The sequence below is a fragment of the Polypterus senegalus genome, chromosome 8 (genome assembly GCF_016835505.1).
Source record: "Polypterus senegalus isolate Bchr_013 chromosome 8, ASM1683550v1, whole genome shotgun sequence".
Lineage (NCBI taxonomy): Eukaryota > Metazoa > Chordata > Cladistia > Polypteriformes > Polypteridae > Polypterus > Polypterus senegalus.
This window is the reverse complement of record NC_053161.1, coordinates 58,601,635-58,622,414: the sequence shown is the minus strand read 5'-3', so window position 1 is coordinate 58,622,414 and position 20,780 is coordinate 58,601,635. Positions and strand designations below refer to the sequence as shown.

Genomic DNA, 20,780 nt, shown 5'->3' with positions numbered 1-20,780 from the left:
TGTTGCATGTTTGTCACACAAAATGTTTCTGATCATCAAACACATTTAACCATTAGTCAAATATAACACAAGTAAACACAAAATGCAGTTTTTTAAATGATGGTTTTATTATTTAGGAGAAAAAATCCAAATCTACATGGCCCTGTGTGAAAAAGTAATTGCCCCCTGAACCTAATAACTGGTTGGGCCACCCTTAGCAGCAGTAACTGCAATCAAGCGTTTGCGATAACTTGCAATGAGTCTTTTACAGCGCTCTGGAGGAATTTTGGCCCACTCATCTTTGCAGAATTGTTGTAATTCAGCTTTATTTGAGGGTTTTCTAGCATGAACCGCCTTTTTAAGGTCATGCCATAGCATCTCAAATGGATTCAGGTCAGGACTTTGACTAGGCCACTCCAAAGTCTTCATTTTGTTTTTCTTCAGCCATTCAGAGGTGGGTTTGCTGGTGTGTTTTGGGTCATTGTCCTGTTGCAGCACCCAATATCGCTTCAGCTTGAGTTGACGAACAGATGGCCGGACATTCTCCTTCAGGATTTTTGGTAGACAGTAGAATTCATGGTTCCATCTATCACAGCAAGCCTTCCAGGTCCTGAAGCAGCAAAACAACCCTAGACCATCACACTACCACCACCATATTTTACTGTTCGTATGATGTTCTTTTTCTGAAATGCTGTGTTCCTTTTACGCCTGATGTAACGGGACATTTGCCTTCCAAAAAGTTCAACTTTTGTCTCATCAGTCCACAAGGTATTTTCCCAAAAGTCTTGGCAATCATTGAGATGTTTCTTAGCAAAATTGAGACGAGCCCTAATGTTCTTTTGCTTAACAGTGGTTTGCGTCTTGGAAATCTGCCATGCAGGCCGTTTTGCCCAGTCTCTTTCTTATGGTGGAGTCGTGAACACTGACCTTAATTGAGGCAAGTGAGGCCTGCAGTTCTTTAGACGTTGTCCTGGGGTCTTTTGTGATCTCTCAGATGATACGTCTCTGCGCTCTTGGGGTAATTTTGGTCGGCCGGCCACTCCTGGGAAGGTTCATCACTGTTCCATGTTTTTGCCATTTGTGGATAATGGCTCTCACTGTGGTTTGCTGGAGTTCCAAAGCTTTAGAAATGGCTTTATAACCTTTATCAGTCTGATAGATCTCAATTACTTCTGTTCTCATTTGTTCCTGAATTTCTTTGGATCTTGGCATGATGTCTAGCTTTTGAGGTGCTTTTGGTCTACTTCTCTGTGTCAGGCAGCTCCTATTTAAGTGATTTCTTGATTGAAACAGGTGTGGCAGTAATCAGGCCTGGGGGTGGCTACGGAAATTGAACTCAGGTGTGATACACCACAGTTAGGTTATTTTTAACAAGGGGGCAATTACTTTTTCACACAGGGCCATGTAGGTTTGGATTTTTTTCTCCCTAAATAATAAAAACCATCATTTAAAAACTGCATTTTGTGTTTACTTGTGTTATATTTGACTAATGGTTAAATGTGTTTGATGATCAGAAACATTTTGTGTGACAAACATGCAAAAGAATAAGAAATCAGGAAGGGGCAAATAGTTTTTCACACCACTGTAAGTATTCACAGCCTTTGCCATGAAGCTCAAAATTGAGCTCAGGTGCATCCTCTTTCCCCTGATCATCCTTGAGATGTTTCTGCAGCTTATTTGGAGTCCACCTGTGGTAAATTCAGTTGATTGGACATGATTTGGAAAGGCACACACCTGTCTATATAAGGTCCCACAGTTGACAGTTCATGTCAGAGCACAAACCAAGCATGAAGTGAAAGGAATTGTCTGTAGACCTCCGAGACAGGATTGTCTCGAGGCACAAATCTGGGGAAGGTTACAGAAAAATTTCTGCTGCTTTGAAGGTCCCAATGAGCACAGTGGCCTCCATCATTCGTAAGTGAAAGAAGTTCGAAACCACCAGGACTCTTCCTAGAGCTGGCCAGCCATCTAAACTGAGCGATCGGGGGAGAAGGGCCTTAGTCAGGGAGGTGACCAAGAACCCGATGGTCACTCTGTCAGAGCTCCAGAGGTGCTCTGTGGAGAGAGGAGAACCTTCCAGAAGGACAACCATCTCTGCAGCAATCCACCAATCAGGTCTGTATGGTAGAGTGGCCAGACGGAAGCCACTCCTTAGTAAAAGGCACATGGCAGCTCGCCTGGAGTTTGCCAAAAGGCACCTGAAGGACTCTCAGACCATGAGAAGCAAAATTCTCTGGTCTGATGAGACAAAGATTGAACTTTTTGGTGAGAATGCCAGGTGTCACGTTTGGAGGAAACCAGGCACCGCTCATCACCAGGCCAATACCATCCCTACAGTGACGGTTCATCTTTCAGCAGGACAACGACCCTAAGCACACAGCCAAGATATCAAAGGAGCGGCTTCAGGACAACTCTGTGAATGTCCTTGAGTGGCCCAGCCAGAGCCCAGACTTGAATCCGATTGAACATCTCTGGAGAGATCTTAAAATGGCTGTGCACCGACGCTTCCCATCCAGCCTGATGGAGGTTGAGAGGTGCTGCAAAGAGGAATGGGCGAAACTGGCCAAGGATAGGTGTGCCAAGCTTGTGGCATCATATTCAAAAAGATTTGAGGTTGTAATTGCTGCCAAAGGTGCATCGACAAAGTATTGAGCAAAGGCTGTGAATACTTATGTACATGTGATTTCTCAGTTTTTTTATTTTTAATAAATTTGCAAAAACCTCAAGTAAACCTTTTTCACGTTGTCATTATGTGTGTAGAATTCTGAGGAAAAAAATGAATTTAATCCATTTTGGAATAAGGCTGTAACATAACAAAATGTGCAAAAAGTGATGCGCTGTGAATACTTTCCGGATGCACTGTACCTGTGTTTAAGACGTGCGAATATACAGTACAGTATATTGTAACCCCACCGCCCAAAAGAAGGCTCACAATCTGTGAGTCAGCAGCGTTAAACACTGCAGCAAACTGGTAGAGTTCTAAAGCCATTAGTGAAATCTATATAAACGACTGAAAATACTAGGAAAAAAGATAGAAATTATATAAAACAGTCAATGCATCCATTCTAATGTCTTCACTACAAGGACAACGATCAAAACTTTCTCTTTAAGAAGCGGCGACTCTGATTCAAGATCGCCCAATTAGGTCATGTTACGTCATTAGGATGCGCCTTTCTCGTTCTCTTCGTTGCCTTCGCATATGCGCAGGCGCGTTTTGAATAGTCCTTGGTTTTCTTCGATCAGCTGTAGGTTAAGGTACTCAAGAAAAGAAACCGACTTACTGCATAAAAATGCAGAGTTGGAATCGAGTGTACAGTAGTTTGGTAAAGGTAAAAGTATTACATTGAAGTGTTATTTGTTTAGTTTTTATAGGTGAGAATAAGTTGAAGCCATTGAGAAACGTCACTGTATGAAGTTCATGGGGCCTAGCTATGAAGTCGACAGATCTTGAAGGCATGCTGTCAAGATCAACTAAGCGAAAGACCGTGTTCAAGGCGCAGTGCTCGTTCTTTCATGATGTGTAGTTTAAATAATGCGTTGCAGCTGTTAGCACACACTGACACAGTTCTTTGAGAAGCAAATCAGTTTCCTTCTTTACAGTTTTTATGTGTTGTAACCTGCCATGTCAAAGATACTGTTAGATATAGCAAAAAGACTGAATAGGGAGAGAGGAATGTGTAAATTTGTTTTCTTGCTTTATGCCATTTTTTTTTTGTTTACGTACTCTTCGTGATGTTCACATAAGTGGTATGACACTACTTTTTTCAGGGAAGTTGAAAACGTATTTCATGTTTATTATGTCTTATTTGGCCTTTGTTAAAATCATTTCATTTTAAGTTAAGCTTGTGAAATATAGTATGTATTGTCAACGTGCTTTTACTCAAACGACTATTGGGTTAGGCGTCAGCTGCCCGCCCCGGATAAGCGAGTTAGAAAAATGAATGAATGAGAGAGAGGATTGCATGGTGGTGCAGTGGTTTGAACATGTACTTTCCGTTTTGATTCATGATCTCTTTAGACTTTGCTCGTCCTCCTATTGTTTGACTTTGTTTTCTCTCGGTTGTCCTGCTTGTATTCACCTAACTTTTTTATTACTTGATTGCCTTACATATACTTGGTTTGGTTACAAGAGAGCCCTGCTGTGGAGCGGTCTTTCCTTTTGGAGTTTTCCCCAGCCTTGTGCTGTACTGTTAGTTAAGGTTCAGAAAAATAACTTGGTTCTGAAGTTATTTTTCTTTCTGTTTTTGTTAAACTAGTCCAAAGAGTAAATGTCTTGAAATGAAATGTGCTGTATGATATTCAATTACAGTAATAGTAATTAGTGTTCAATAATAATATTCAACTGTTGTCTATTTTAAATTTTAGAGAGGCTATGTGCAAAATTTCACTTGCAGGCTGCAGGGACTCACAGCAGTGTCAAGCCGAACATATGCTGACAAGGCTCCAAGTAAGATTTTATTTGAAGTGCTGTTTATTTACTAAAATTCTGTTTCTGTTACGTGCAGTTATAAGAAAAGTATTTTTGTTTTGCCCTTTTCATTATTCTGTACTAAAATTACTTTGTTTTATCTTTACATTTTGTACCTGAATTTCTAAAGATATTCAGACAGTCATTAGTATTTGATGTTTGTTGACATAGTTTATACTTTCACCTTATTCAGTAGTTTTGCAATGTTTCATTTTTAGTTGAAGCTGATGTCACAGTAGTAGGATCTGGCCCAGGAGGTTATGTTGCTGCAATTAAAGCTGCCCAGCTTGGTTTTAAGGTAAGACCAGGAAAATCTTCCATCTTGTCAATATACACTTAAAATCCACATATTTTAGCCACAAATAGCTTTGTGTCACTGAGTTTATTATGTAGATATTAAGTTTAACATTAAGTGAATGTACTGTGTAGACATGCTTACATAAACCTAAATATGTTGTATAATCTTTCAACACCAAAAACCAATAATATAACTTGCCACTTGTCATTTTTAAAACTTAAATTTTCACTCTATCTGTCAGTAAGTATTTATATTTGGATATTTTGGGTGTCATTTGCATATATTTGATTCCAGGTTTTATTCCCAGTTTGATAACATTATGGAATTTTTTGTTTACTCTGTTCTCTTGACACATCCAAAAGATTTCTGTTAATTGGTGATTTTTTTAATGGCCTGGTATGAGTAAGTGTGATGCAACTTGTTATATAACCAGTAATGGACTGTTGTCATCCAGAGTTGGTTTATACCTACTGCAACTTTGTCATGCTCTGGAACCAAGAGACCCTCTCAATTCCAAAAGTAAGTAAAATAAATAAATAAATAATTAAAACTCTGAGTTATGGCTGTCTTTGTTAATTTTAAACATATGTCAGAGGAAGCAAATGGCAGCAAGTTTCATTTCAGCAGAACTATGATTAAAAATAAGTGCATATATCTGATTTTCCTTTGTCAGCATTTTTAACATCATTTTTCAACATTGGCAACTCTGTTTTATCTGCCTTCATCAACACCTAGCTTCACAATGGTCTAGGTGGAACATATGACATTGTAAGAGTATACCCTACTGCCAGGATTCACAGATGGGCTGTTGTTTTGGCAACAAGCTGCACTTTAAAACAATGATTCAGGTTTATATACAGTTTTTTAAATTTAAGGCATGTGTCAGGTGAACAGCTTTAGGTATACTCAGAGAAGCCTGTCATGTATGTTGAACCTTGGGTATGAATGTATGTTAATTAAAAACACATTATTAACTTTTAAACCTTTTCTCTATTAACAGTTTTATGTATGTAACTATTTTAAGGTACTTAAGACCAAGTAAAAATTGAAACTTTGTACATTTTGTTTTAGATGTCTATTTTTGTGTTCATAAGAATTACTTGTGAACGCTAACTCCCACATTTGATATAATGTTTTATTCGTCTTGATGGTTAGTGTAGCTGCATTTACCCAAAATTACCAAAGTTCTGCTGCTTTAGTTTGCTCCATGGGATTCTGACAATAGCTTGACGCATTGAAATGATTCCACAGACTAAATATCTTTGTTTTTAAAAGCTTTAGTAAAATTTCAAAGTTATACAGTTCACACAAGAATAGAGACAAAAATGAAATAGCAAAGAAAAGTTCTTGTTTAAGAAAAACTGTGTTTAAAGCTTACATTTCTTGTTTAATTCTCTGTTTGCTCATACAGTTGGACCATTTCTAAATGGTCAGAAAACTGTCTATCCCATTTACAAACTGCAAATGGGTCTTTCAGTCCATGCTAGCTAGGAGCCTATTCCAAAACACACACTGACTTAATTAACACACTGTATTACAGATATAGCTGAGAAAGTTCTAAATTTGGGTTTGGCCCAAACATTTGTGCATGGATCAAATTACTGTATACCAATCCAGAAGCTTCAGTTTGTATTAACAACATTAATTCAGACTACTTTAAACTAGAACGGGGTACTAGACAAGGATGCCCCTTGTCACGACTGCTTTTTGCAGTCGCCATCGAGCCACAGGCAGTTCACTGTTGAAATGCTTATGAGATAAAGGGGATTATCGGAGAAGGACAGAAAATTTCTCTATATGCAGATGATATGGTACTGTATATATCAGACCCACAAAATACTGTGCCTGCTGTCCTAATAGCACTAACAGAATTTCAAAAGATTTCCGGTCTCAGAATTAATTTGACTAAAAGTGTGCACTTTCTAGTGAATTCTCAAGCACACAATATTACATTGGACACCTTCCCTTTTATCATCGCAGATCAGTTTAAACATAAAGCCCTTAATCAACAAAAGTTCTCTGTCTGTCTGGAAAAAATCAAGACTTGCATAGATGGTCAATCCTTCATCTCACTTTAGCTGGAAGAATTAACAATGTTAAGATAAATATCCTCCCTAAGCTTCTCTTTTTATTTCAAAATATTCCAATATACATCAGTAAATCATTCTTTAAGAAATTAGATTCAACCATAACCACATTATATTGAATTCAAAACATCCACGTATCCAAAGAGTGACCCTACAAAGGCCAAAGGCAGAAGTTAGCATGGCTCTACCTAACGTTCAATTTTACTGCTGGGCAGCAAACATACACCATATAAAAACCTGGACATGGACACAAACAATTAACATATACAGGCTTGGTCTGCAATACAGGGTGTTCCAGATTTAATTATGCAGATCCAGATCATCTGGATGATTTCGATTTATGTGAGGACAATTCCAGTTCAGTGCAAAGGTGATTCTTCATGTCGTCGGTTTCCACACTTCTCAATGGTCCGGGATTTTTCAGGTGATTTTCAATGTAATAAACTTAATAAGTTATAGTGTAATGAAAATTGCAAAATTAGATCTGGACCCCCTATAGAAATAAAATCCTGCAGTTCCTTTTTATATTCCTTGCTTTGCGCCCCAATAAATGCAAATTATTGCCAATATACTAATAACCCAATATTGCTTCACTCACTCAGAATATGGAACCAGTGTAGGAAGCATTTTAAGATACAGAATCTTTAATCGGTGGCACCTCTGCACGAGAACCACCTTTTTTCAACCCTCGAAAACATATGCAGTTTTTAATGTCTGGAAAACATTTGGGATTAAATCACTTAGAGATCTGTACATAGACAACGTCTTTGCATCCTACAAACAATTATATTCTAAATATAACTTTCCAGCAACACATTTCTTTTACTATCTTCAAATTAGAAACTTTGTTAAACAGAACCTGCCCAATTTTCCTCACCTCCCACCTTCCTCTATGCTGGAAAATATATTGATCAGTTTCAAGGACTTAGACAGCATCTCTGCAATATATAAAACCATATTACAGTCCATCCCTTTCAAAGAGTACAATGGGAAAAGGATCTCACCTCAACATATCAGAAAAGGGGTGGAAGGTAGCAATGCAGAGAATTCACTCGCGCTCCATATGTGCAAAGCATACAATTATTCAACTCAAAATTATATATCGAGCACATCTGTGTCACTTAAAATTGTCCAAAATGTTTCCAGGGCAAGATCCAACCTGTGAATGCTGCAATCAAGTCCCAGCCTCACATGTTTTGGGCCTGCACCAAATTATCATCATTCTGGACCAAATTTATAAATGCTTCTCAGACAGCCATGGTGTCACAATCCCTCTTAACCCATTAACAGCTGTGTTTGGTGTACTTCCAGATGGGCTTAAAGTGGAGAAGTACAAACAAACTGTAATTGCCTTCACTACAATACTGGCATGCAGACTTATCTTGCTCAACTGTAAGAATGTTAACTCTCCCCTTTTAAGTCAGTGGGTAACTGATGTTATATACTATTTGAAATTGGAAAAATCAAATTCTCACTTAGAGGAACGGTTCAGAAATTTTTCAGAACCTGGCAGGATCTAATCAATAACATTTTAAAGTGCTTTTAAAGCACTAAGGAAGGAGATTCTCTCCCTATTCCTTTTTTTTTCTTCTCCATTCATCTATATTCACTTATTAACTTATCTATTTACCGTACTTATTTTTACTAGGTTTAAGTTTTATTCTGCTGCCCATGCTCTCTTTCTTGGGTGATGGGGTGGGGGGGTTGATTTGTTTTCAATTCTATTCTTATAAAATTGATTTATTTGTATGGAATGTTGTGTGATTTTAATAAAATCAATAAAATTAAAAAAAAAAAAAACAAAGTTCTATCTCATATTACCTTACAGGGGGTGAGAGGCTGTACTATAATCTATAGCACAGAGAGAATGTTCTATTCAAATTAAACAAACACTAATATGAGTTTAACTTAAAGCATTAACTTTCTAACACCTTTCTTGGTCATTTGTGGACTATATTTTATGTGCAGGAAATTACATCCAAAAGTAAGTCAATAAGTGTCTTAAGCAGAAATGATCAGAATGACTTGAGGCTGTTCATGCATCAATGTACCCGCGGGGGTCAAAGTTATTCTTTTTCACAAAACTTTGAAAAAAATGGGGATTAGTAGTATAGGCATGTGGAACGTTTGCTGATCACGAATATTATTATATTTTTGATATTTGGTTCTTTACCGGTGATCCTAGGTCTATGAGCCAATCCCAGAAGGTTGAAAATGACACATTTCAAACATATGTGTGTGGGGTATCAATTTAGACATTGGTCAGTGATTACTAATATGATGGTAATTTTGTTTTGGTTTTTTTTTTGTTACTTTGTGATCTAAGTCTATGGAACTCTATCAGAGGGTGAAAAAAGACATTTCTATTACAATTATGAATGTTTAAACTGTAAACATTTAAATTAAAGCATATGTTCAAATATTTAAAATACTTGACACAATTATTCTTGTTTGTTATGTGCTTCTTTTGAATGAAGTAAATCATTATATTCACATAACATTGAAAATGGAATAGTTATATTTATTTTAGCTTTTATGTAAAGATTAAAATATTCTCCATTTTATTGCAGACTGTTTGTATAGAAAAAAATGAGACCCTGGGAGGAACTTGCTTGAATGTTGGGTGCATTCCATCAAAGGTAAATTGATTTTTTCTATTGATAAATATGTTAATGTTTTTAAAAGTGTTGTTTACAGCAGAATTTCCCAGTCATGGCTGATAATTAGATATTATTATATAAATATAATCATTTTTATAGTCAAATGTAGTTGCAAATTTGTGTAAAAGTGTCCACTAGCTACATTTGAATAACTAGAAAACCCATATTTAATTTTTGTGTTCAAAATGAGTGCATTGTAAAGTTATAGAATGAACAGCATAGAGTAACTGTACGAGAGTGTTCATGTGAAAAAGATGAGGTAAATGTTAAGTCATCTTTAAATAAAGTTAATGTTTAAAGTAAACTGACAGAATCTTGTATTACAAAATTTCATGTCCATATTTTGGGCCATATCTTAGTGTTGCTGTATGAAGTAATTTCAGATGAAGCAATAACGGCATGGCATGGCATAGTAAACCTGAATACAGCAATACCTTCATTAGTCTGAAAATCAGTTTTTCCAGTTGGCAGTTCAGATACAGTTTGTTTGCTAAAAGTTGATCTGAAATTAAATACTTATTTGAGTTTGTTTTGTGGCATCATTTTTTAAAATGTGCTCTTCTATATGTTCAAGAGACATATTGGCTTATACATTTAAATCAGAGGGTTGCTGCTAGTATGGGATAGTCATCAGTGCTTAAAATGTGGTTCCAAGCTAAGCTGCTTAAAGGTGCAGCCCAAAGGACCCAATGGTAGCCATCACCTCTCTGTGACAAGTTGCTGAAGCTGGTTTCATCACAGTTGGAGAAAAACACAGTTTATGAAAGTTGTGTTTTTTTATAAAGTGTTGAGTAACACTTCTGGTGGGGAGAGAGAGAGAAAGAAAAGTAAGAGGAGTGTACAAATAGCAAGAGTAGTCCCAATTTCTGATTTTAAAAAGTATTTGAGGAAAACAAATACAGTATTTTATTACTCAAAAGACATTTCATTAACAGATTGCCATAACAGAGTGGTAAATATGTGAATGATTCAAAGGTAAGCAGATGTGAAACAATTGTGAGTTCCATTTCATGCTTAGAAAAGAGAAAATAGGTTTGATTTTCATTCTGAGGCAAAATAATTAGAAGCTTTAAACTAAGATTGCTGTCTAAAATATTGGTAGCACATTTGCAACAGGAACAAGACTTTTATAGTGTGTTAGTAGAGACCATTAAGTATTAAGAAATGTTACATGCTTGTAGTGGTATTAATTTGCTGAGAACAATGAGTGATCTTCAAGACAGCAGATGGGTATTGTGAAAGTTTTATGGTGACAATATTCCTTCACCAGAGATTTCTCCTAAAGTATTTTATAAATTTATTAGTGATGGATGTAGGGACCAAAGTGATACTTGAGTGATTCCTGTGATAGCTCTTTTTTACCAACCAAAGAAAATAACTGAAAAACTGCATTTCTTTGTTGAAAGTTTCCTTTTCTGCCTTTAAATACTTTTCTTTACTAACTAGACATGAGCAAAAAAGAGACACCAGTGTAAATGTCAATCTGTACTGAAGAGACTAATTTTCATTCATTTCTATACACTCATCATTAAATGAACATTTATGTATTACCACATTAACTGTCAAAATAACATTTATACTTAAACTAGGTGAGTAGTTAAAAGACAGCATTGGTGTTGTATTAATATTCCATTTTGAATGTAAGGTAAAACCCACACTGGTACTCCAGAATAAAGGTTTAGAAGTAATGTAGTCAGATGTAGCTGTTGAATGTTTAACATGAAGCTAGTTTGGAAAAGCCTTCAGTGAAATTAGTACAGTATTATGTGGAATGTATAGTTGGACTTGTTGGGAGTAACACAGAGAATGACTGAGTAGAAAGTTGTAATCTGACATGATGGGGGTGGGGATAATGCTAAGAAAGAAAATGAGGTTTTGGCTAGCAGTAAAAAAAGACTAGGAGTATCACCTCCATGGTAGTGGCATTCGATACGCTAACTTAAGGTAATAATTTATGCATAGGACGTGTGTGTAAATTCTGTAGCAATACCACACTTAAAACATACTCTTAAATGTTACTAATGCTGTATTTTTTGGGTTGAATGCATTAATTATTAAATGGAGATTGAATAGTGAAAAAAACAGACAAACCTGACTCTGATTGGGAACCATAGTGAGACCTTTTTGTTGCCAATTGTTACACCCTAAAGAACTTTTAAAAGATAAGTGTTTAATAAGAATAGTGTATAATTATTTCCTTTATTTTCAGGCCCTGCTTAATAATTCTTATTTGTACCACCTGGCACATGGAAAGGATTTTGCAAGTAGAGGCATTGAAAGTAAGTACAGTTGTTGAATATACATTTTTTTTTACTTTTTGTTTACAGTATTCGAGCTCTCTTAATAGGGAATCTAATTTTTGTTGAACAAATATTTCTTAACTCCTGTACAATTAAGTATCAAGTTTAGTTTGTTTTTATCCAAAGTTAAAGTTCCATGCAAACATGGATATGTGTTAAAATCCAGAGATTTTACTGGCAAAAATCTTGGAACTGTTTAATTGATATCTACTGAGTCTCTAAGGTTGGCATTTATTCATATCATAGCAGATTTGTGGATGACAATGCTAAATCCAATGTGGTATTAGAGGAGACACAAACCCATCCTGGCAACATTGGACACAAAAGAAGAAAAGTCCTTGTAAAGTGTGCTAATCCATCATAGGAATTCAATAATGGTGCACAATGCAGGTCCAGCAATAGTTTTCACAACAATAATATGTGAATTTCTTCCATTAAATGAAATGCCAATTGCAACAACTCTTTTAATAAAAATGCACTTACAAATATCTCTTAATAGAAGACGTCCTTCAGTTTTTCATTTGCCAAAATGCTTTCACAAAAAATTATTTATCTAGATGGTGGGAAGGTAAAGGCACAGTTAGGTTTTGAGGGAATAGTTGCACTTTGTGTTTTTTTTTTATGGGAGAGAGACGCTCTCCATGAGATATGTCTGTATGAGAAAGACCAATAGTAGCACAGAGAGAGCAATTCTGCAGAAGTGACAAGTGGTGTGGTAGATCCTGTTGTGTATTTACTGGAGAAGTGGGACAGAAATGAGCCTGAAAAAAATCAGTGAGGCTTATGAGGACCTTGCTTTGATCAGTTGGGGAGATTAATCTCTTTGTGTAAACATTAGTTTTCCACAGGTGCTTGGTTGTCTTGAGAGAAGAGAGACACACAGTACTCTTCCTCTTGGTTACTAGGAGACATTGCATTAGTTTTGACTGAGGTATTTAAAATAAGCAGTATATGTATTTCATAAGCTGCCTTTATAGACTTGTTCTTGACAAGTGTGTAAGAGCTTGAGTGTAGGGACACCAAGAACTGCTAGATGAAGATCTAGCCTGGTATACCTGTAGGTAAAGGACCACCTTTAACACTAGAATTACCAGAGCCTACGAAAAAACTCGTAATTCCGTCCCACCTTAAACTGCTTCTTAAATCCCTTCACACCTCTCCGCCAGCGCCCTTTGTCTTCTAAATGTGCTGATAAAGAGAAGCTAGGAGCAGCCGGCTATTCCATCCCTCCACCAATTTAGAACGTGCACGAACTTCTCTCAGCTCATGCCTTGATTGAGTATCTGGGAGTGAAGTGGAGTTTTAGAGTGGAAATAATAGATCGTTGTTTGGAACACACGCATTTCATGTCTGTTCAGTTTCTACAGTAATCTGTGTCAACACATTGTTAAAACAGAAACGTTTTTTATATTCTAGTAGTAGATGACAAAATGTAGGCATAAACTACGTATATAATGTATGAAGCCTGAAGTCCAAATAGCAAAAAAACATTTTCACAAGAATAACACAATTGCGCTTTTATTCAAAAATATAACTGCAGAAACAAAAAGCCGCCTTAACATGCGACATTGACAGCAGTTTGTTGTAACTGCCTCCGTGGTTCAACAGACTCAGCCCCCGCTTGGGAATCAAGAGGTCACGAGTTCGATCCTGCGACCATCCGTTTTGAGAAGTAAACTGCTCTTAGTCTTACTGTTTTAGAATAAAAGCATACATTTGATTTCAGTCTGTAACATCTGGTGCAATTTATGATCCTTGTAAAGGTTAGCTTTTTTTTTTTTAATTCACTTTTCATTCTCTCAGTCGCGTTCAGAATCAATCCATACAACCCCATCTGACACTGCTGTTTTCACATAGACGCGCTATAACAGAGGTAAACTCGGCTCCCTTCTACGTCGGAGCAAGAATGCACATATCATTGCTTGCATACTAAAGTGTCAGCAGGCGCTTTTCGTGGCATTATACACATTTTTGAGCATGCCCTCTGCACACTACTTGTGACTTTAGGCTTTAGGAAGTAAGTAAATAAATAAAGGTAAATCGTGTCATAAAATGATTTCTTCAAAACGTCACATATATTTGTCTCTTTCTTTTTTTTAAAATGTGCGCTGATCACCGCCAGCATGTTGTAGCACACAGCATCTGGCCACCTGCATGTTCTTGCGCGCACTGAATAAGAGACAAATATACAGTGTATCCTGTGCATACAGTGCAATATTATTTGAAAATGAACAGCATCAGGTCCGGTTTGGATTTATGCTACCGCTGTTAGAGTCAGATCAGAAGGGGGGCGAGGGAGACTGAGAGAATCAGACTGAAAAAAAACAAACATTTAGAAATGCCATACTTTTACACCTGATCTGACGCTGTTCGTTTTCAAATAATATTGCATTAATGCAACAATGTTTTCTGATTGGTACTATTCAGGTCATAAAATGATTTCTTCAAAATGTCACATGTATTTGTTTCCTTCTTTTTATTCCGCTGCTGCGCAGACATCGTGCACAAGAAGGCGTGAGATTATTCAGTGCGGCAGGAGCATGCAGGTGGCCGGTTGCTTGTACTATCATGAGCTTTTTTTAAAATGTGCGTTGATCACCGCCAGCATGTTGTATGTAGCACACAGCAACTGGCCACCTGCATGTTCTTGCGTGCACTGAATAAGCTCCTGATCTGACTTCAAGTAATTCAAACCCGACCTGTTGCTATTCGTTTTCAAATAATATTGCATTAGTGCGATGATGTTTTCACATATATTGTCTAGTTCTTTCAGGTGTGTAATAGAAACCACAGCATAGACAGAAGTGTGTACAATGATTCTTACAGGAAAAGGTGATGCAGCATCAACAAGTTTCAATTCTAAGACCTCAGCTTCCCACAGGGAAGAAAGTACAGTACAGTGTCAGGTGCCCATTCAATGTAATAGGAACCATAGCACAGAGAGGTGTGTACACTGCAACAAGTACACATGTCGTAAATGTAGGAAGGGCGGACGTGATTTACCTTTATTTATTTATTTGCTTTGCTTCCTAAAGCCTAAAGTCACAAGTAGTGTCCAGAGGGCATGCTCAAAAAATACGTGTAATGCCCCGAAAAGTACCTGCTGACACTTTACTACGCAAGCAATGGTAAGAGAATGCAGTTTTTTTTTTTTGGGGGGGCACATACACCGTCCAAATCTAAGCACTAGTGTGTAGAGTCGCTTGCGTTCTACACAGAGCATTGCTTTCGAATGTTATTTATCTATTTACCTTTATTTATTTACTCACTTCCTACAGTGTAACGGCACAAGTAAAATGCAGAGCTTCCCATATACATATACAAAGTACAGCATTGGCAAAAGTGCGATGTGCATTCTTGCTCCTACGTATAAGGGAGCTGAGTTTAGCTCTGTTATAGCGCGTCTATGTGAAAACAGCAGTCTCAAATGCGGTTGTGTGTTTGGGCTCGTGAACGTGGCTGAGATAATAAAACTGACTAATTAAAAATAAAAAAAGCTAAACTTTACAAGTATCATAAATTACACCGGCTGTTACAGACTGAAATCAAATGTATGTTTTTATTCAAAAATAGTAAGAATAAGAGCAGTTTACTTCTCAAAACAGAGTGGTGCAGGATCGAACTCGCGACCTTTTGATTCCCAGTCAGCAGCTGATTCTGTTGTGCCTCAAAGGTGGTCGCAATAAACAGGTGTCAATGTCACATGTTAAGGCGGCTTTTTTTTCTGCAGTTATATTTTTGAATAAAAGCGTAATTGTGTTATATTTGTACCTTTTGTGAAAGTGATCCTTTGATATTTGGACTTCAGGCTTCATACATTATATAGTTTATGCCTATATTTTATCATCTTCTACTAAAATATAAAAAATGTTTCTGTTTTAACAATGTGTTTACACAGATTACTGTAGAAACGGAACAGACATGAAATGCGTCTGTTATTTCCACTCTAGAGTTTTTTTCACTCTAAAACTCCACTTCACTCCCAGATAAATCAATCAAGGCATGGGAGAAGTTTGTGCATGTTCTGCAGCTGTGGGGGATGGAACAGCCGGCTACATGCTGCTTGTCTTTATCAGCACATTTAGACGAGACAAAAGACACTGGCGGAAAGGTGTGAAGGGATTTAAGGTGGGACGGATCTACAAGTTTTTTCGTAGGCTCTGGTAATTCTAGTGTTAAGTCAAATATAATATCACATTAGGCAGCTGAATTTCCTTTTGGTTATATTTTGCATGAGAGTTTATAATAAAAAAAACATACTAAAAACAGGTAATTGGGTTTGAGTGTTTTTAAATTGTTTTTTGTAGGGGAAAGTGTAGGAAAAAAAGATTACTCTAAAGATTTGGCAACATGCATAAACTGCAGTAGCATTTAAACTGATATGAGGAAATCACTGTAAATGATATGAGGAAATCACTGCAGTATTTCTCTCTCTCTCTCTCTCTCTCTCTCTCTCTCTCTCTCTCTCTCCTTCCTCTCCAACCCTCATCTTTTCATGTACGTTGATGTAGTACATTTTGATGAATGTAAGCTAATCAGAATTAGCTGATGTTAAGAGTGGTATGACACAGGGTTCAGTGGTAGAGCAGCTGCTGTTTTTAGCATATATAAATGATTTGAGTAGGAGTAACAAGCTGGATAAGTTTGCAGCTGATACCAAGATAGATTGATTATTGGATAATCTGGAATTCATTGAATCATTACAGAGGGACACGGACAGCATAGAGAATTGGCATATTTGTAGCAAATTAAATTTAATGGCAGTCAATGTAAAGTATTAACTGTACACCTATGAGAAGAGCTTAGGAGTCATAGTAGACTCTACACTATCAACTTCCAGACAGTGTTCAGAAGCCATTAAGAAACGTAACAGGATGCTAGGTTATATAACATGTGTTCAGTACAAATCCAAGGAGGTTTTGCTGAAGCTTTATAATGCACTGCTGAGGCCTGGGTGGAGTATTGGGTGCAGTTTTGGTCTCCAGGCTACAAAAAGGACATAACAGCGCTAGGCGCAGATAAGAGCACCTGGACTTATTCTAGGGCTACAGGGGATGAATTATGAGGAAAGATTAAAAGAGCTGAATCTTTTCAGTTTAACACTAGAATTCCTGAAGCCATGAAAAAACTTGTAATCCCAGCCCACCTTAAATCCCCTCGCACCTTTCTATCAGCAAATTTTGTTTTGTATATGCATCGATTAGACAATCAGCCAGCTGTCCCATCCCCAGTCTTGATGGAGCTCAGCTCGGGCAAAAAGCTCTCCCAGCTCAAGGCTTCTTATCTGTATGTGAGGAGCCTGAGGTTGTATAGGGTAAATAATACAGTATATTGTTATTTGGAATACATGCATTTCATGTGTGTTCCATATTCAAAAAGATCTGGGTAAGTGTAGGATGAAAGGAAATGCAAGAAATGCTGAACACATACCTAAAGCAGAAACTTTTTGTATTTAATACTAATAATGACGAGAAGTGTATAATGTGTGAAGACTTTAGCCCAAATATCAAATAAACACATGCACTTTTATTAATGAATATAACCAAAGTAAAAAAAAAAATTGATTTACATGTTACTTTCAATGAGTTAAACTCAAGCTCAAATGTAAATCGACAAGGAGTTTACACACATTCTTGAATGGTGCAGAGGTAAGAACTGCTGCCTTATAACCTGAAGGTCCCAGGTTCAGGCGCTCCACGTTTTGAGTTGTGATCAGCTATTATTATTATTTCTACAATATAATAAAAACGTACATTTAATTTGAGACTGTAACACCCGGTGTAAATTTTGACTACTTGTAAAAGTTAGCACTTGTTTTTTTATTATTCAGATTATTCTCTCATTGACGTTCATGTGGTACAACGAACTTGCCTCTCTCTCTCTGAGTTGATGGCATTTATCTCCATTCTTTTCACAAGAGCATCGCTGTTGCTGATGCCTGCACAGAACTATTTGTTGTACCGGCAATCAAAGATAGCGTGTTCGCTGTCTGGCTTGACAAAGACAAGACCATAGCAACAGACGACTACTTCACATAGCTTTTGCTGGCTAATAGACTGCTAGTGCAGCACAATGCAACTCTGCTTGGCACCATAAGTAAAATGGGACTTCCACCTTCAACTAAAGTCACTTCAGAAAGCGAGCAACTCGCCACGCTACTGTTTAGATCTGACCGCGCCGTGCTGACAGTGTATGCGCTCAAAAAGAAGAAGCCTTTGATTTCAGTCTATATTTATATTTGTATAGATTGTGCCTTAATGACCTTCCTTCCAGTCTGCTTGAGCGGAAATTAATAATATATTTTTCTTACTCTAGTTACAGGACTTAAACTGAATCTGGACAAAATGATGGATCAAAAGAGTGGTGCAGTCAAGGCTTTAACAGGAGGAATTGCCCATTTATTTAAACAAAATAAGGTTAACAATTTCTTTTTTTTTTCTATCACCTTCAGCAAGAACATTTAAGCATGTTTCAGTGAGATTTTGTATTGTCACTGTATTAGTCAAAAATCAGTAAAAATCATTTGATTTAATTATAGTACAATGCCATTTAATGCTTTAAAATATTCTGTACTTAAACATCCTGTTTAGTTATCTTTTTAAAATTTCAATTATGCTGAAATTAAGTGTAGAGGGAACGGACAGTCAGGGGCATGATCTGCTTATAACAGATGCTCTCAGCTTTAAATTCAGTTATTTTTAGAATGTGGATATACACTCACCTGCCACTTTATTAGGTACACCTTGCTAGTACCGGGTTGGACCACTTTTGCCTCCAGAACTACCGTTAATTCTTCGTGGCATAGACTCAACAATGTGATACAATAATTCCTCAGAGATATTGATCCATATTGACATGATAGCATCACACAGTTGGTGAATCTCCTGTTCCACCTCGTCCCAAAGGTGCTCTATTGGATTAAGATCTGGTGACTGCTGGGCCATCTGAGTACAGAGAACTAATTGTCATGTTCAAGAAACCAGTTTGAGATGATCTGAGCTTTGCGTCATGGCATGTTATCCTGCTGGAAATAGCCATCAGAAGATTAGTACACTGTGGTCATAAAGGGATTGACATGGTGAATAACAATACTCAGATTGGCTATGTCATTTAAACAATGCTTATTTGGTACTAAGGAGCCCAAAGTGTGCCAAGAAAATGTCCACACTGTTATACTACCACTACCAGCCTGAGCCGTTGATACAAGGCAGGATGGATTGTTGCTTACATGTATATAAGCATGATGCAAAATTCTGAAGGTCACGGGAGAAATCAGACAAGGCGACTTTTTTTCCAAACTTCTTCTGTTCAGTTTTGGTGAACCAGTGTAAACTGTAGCCTCAGTTCCCTGTTCTTAGCTGACATGAGTGGCGTCCAGTGTGGTCTCCTGCTGCTGTAGCACATCTGCTTTGAGGTTTGACATGTGCAGCATTCAGAGATGCTCTTCTGCATACCTTGATTGTAACAATTGGTTATTTGAGTTACTTTTGCCTTACTATCAGCTTGAACCAGTCTGGCCATTCTCCTCTGGCATCAAGGCATTTTTGCCCAGACAATTGCTACTCACTAGATATTTTCTCTTTTTTGGGCTATTCTTTGTAAACCCTAGAGATGGTTGTGCAGGAATATCCCATTAGATCAGCAGCTTCGGACATACTCGGACCAGCCTGCCTGGCACCAACAACCTTGCTACGTTCAAAGTCACTTAAATCACCTTTCTTCCCTATTCTGAAATTTAGTTTGAACTTCAGCAGGTTATCTTGAAAATTACTACATGCATGGAGTTGCTGCCATGTGATTGGCTGCTTAAATATTTGTGTTAATTAGCAGTTGCTCCTAATGAAGTTGTCTGTGAGTGTACATTATGTTTATTTAATGGTATTATTTAATTGTAATTGTTTAAAAAGTTGCTAGAAGTTTTAATAGTTTCAACCAGCTGGTGTCCCATGATGACAGGTGAAATTTTAAAAAACTCCTCTATTCTCCAGTTTTGTTTTAATTTTATCCACTTTTCGTTATGTATTTTAACAAAAACAATCATTGTCTCTCACCCACGGTGGGGGAAAGTAAAGAAGTATTTCTTTTTTTTTTTTTTCCTTTTATTTATTTTCTTTGTTTATTTTGGGGCTTTGGTTATCCTGTACATTCATCTCCTCTTCTTCTCAACGCCACTTTTTTGATACTTTTTTCTTGTAAATATCACTTAAATGCATGTGGCAAATATTAGTTTTGACCCCTTGAATGAGTAAATTCTCAGGCAACTTAACAAAAATACACTTAAGGAAAGGGTAGGTCTTAATTAATAAGCAAAGTGTTTTATTTATTGGAAAATTTAGTGGATTCAATTTTGCTTGAAACTTGTACAAATTTTTTAATTCAAAGGTAACCCATGTTGAAGGATTTGGCAGAATCACTGGCAAGAATCAGGTAACAGCAGTAGGAAGTGATGGCAGTTCACAAGTTATTAATACCAAAAATATTTTGATAGCTACTGGATCAGAGGTGACACCCTTCCCTGGAATTGAGGTATGACCTATTTTACTGTATTGCGTATTTTGCATAAAAATCATTATAAACTAATTATGGCTAAAATGACTAGAAGTATGCCATTGCAAGACATTTTGATGGTGAAACTTCATAACTTTTTAATTATATATAAACAGATTGATGAAACCACGGTGGTGTCTTCTACTGGAGCATTGTCTCTGAAAAGTGTTCCTGAAAAGTTACTTGTAATTGGAGCTGGGGTGATTGGTGTTGAATTGGTGAGGCCATAATCTCTCTTTGTACAGCATAAAAATTTGTAATTCAAAAGATATTTTTTGAAATATTTTGTCATGTCCTGATAAATTCTTCTTGTATTGTGTGAGCCTTGTCTTTATTGTTTTATGTATTTTAAAATATTTATAATTAGAGACTTTGATGATTTAATTATTTGTAAGTGGACCATCTAGTGAAAATTGTAGTAGATAACTTGTCAAGTGTCTG

The 20,780-nt window shown here is 36.9% G+C and overlaps 1 protein-coding gene across 1 annotated transcript in view; it reads left to right on the top strand.

The window, feature by feature from the left end:
* The first annotated feature begins 3,165 nt into the window (after positions 1–3,165).
* Positions 3,166–20,780, top strand: part of dldh (dihydrolipoamide dehydrogenase) — a 46,908-nt gene continuing 29,293 nt past the window's right edge. Inside the window, exons 1-8 of the mRNA XM_039761120.1 lie at positions 3,166–3,308; positions 4,345–4,426; positions 4,666–4,745; positions 9,403–9,471; positions 11,702–11,771; positions 18,108–18,208; positions 20,175–20,318; positions 20,456–20,557. Of these exons, the coding sequence (XP_039617054.1) occupies positions 3,270–3,308; positions 4,345–4,426; positions 4,666–4,745; positions 9,403–9,471; positions 11,702–11,771; positions 18,108–18,208; positions 20,175–20,318; positions 20,456–20,557 (687 nt within the window). The 5' untranslated portion in view covers positions 3,166–3,269. The remainder of the gene's footprint in view (positions 3,309–4,344; positions 4,427–4,665; positions 4,746–9,402; positions 9,472–11,701; positions 11,772–18,107; positions 18,209–20,174; positions 20,319–20,455; positions 20,558–20,780) is intronic.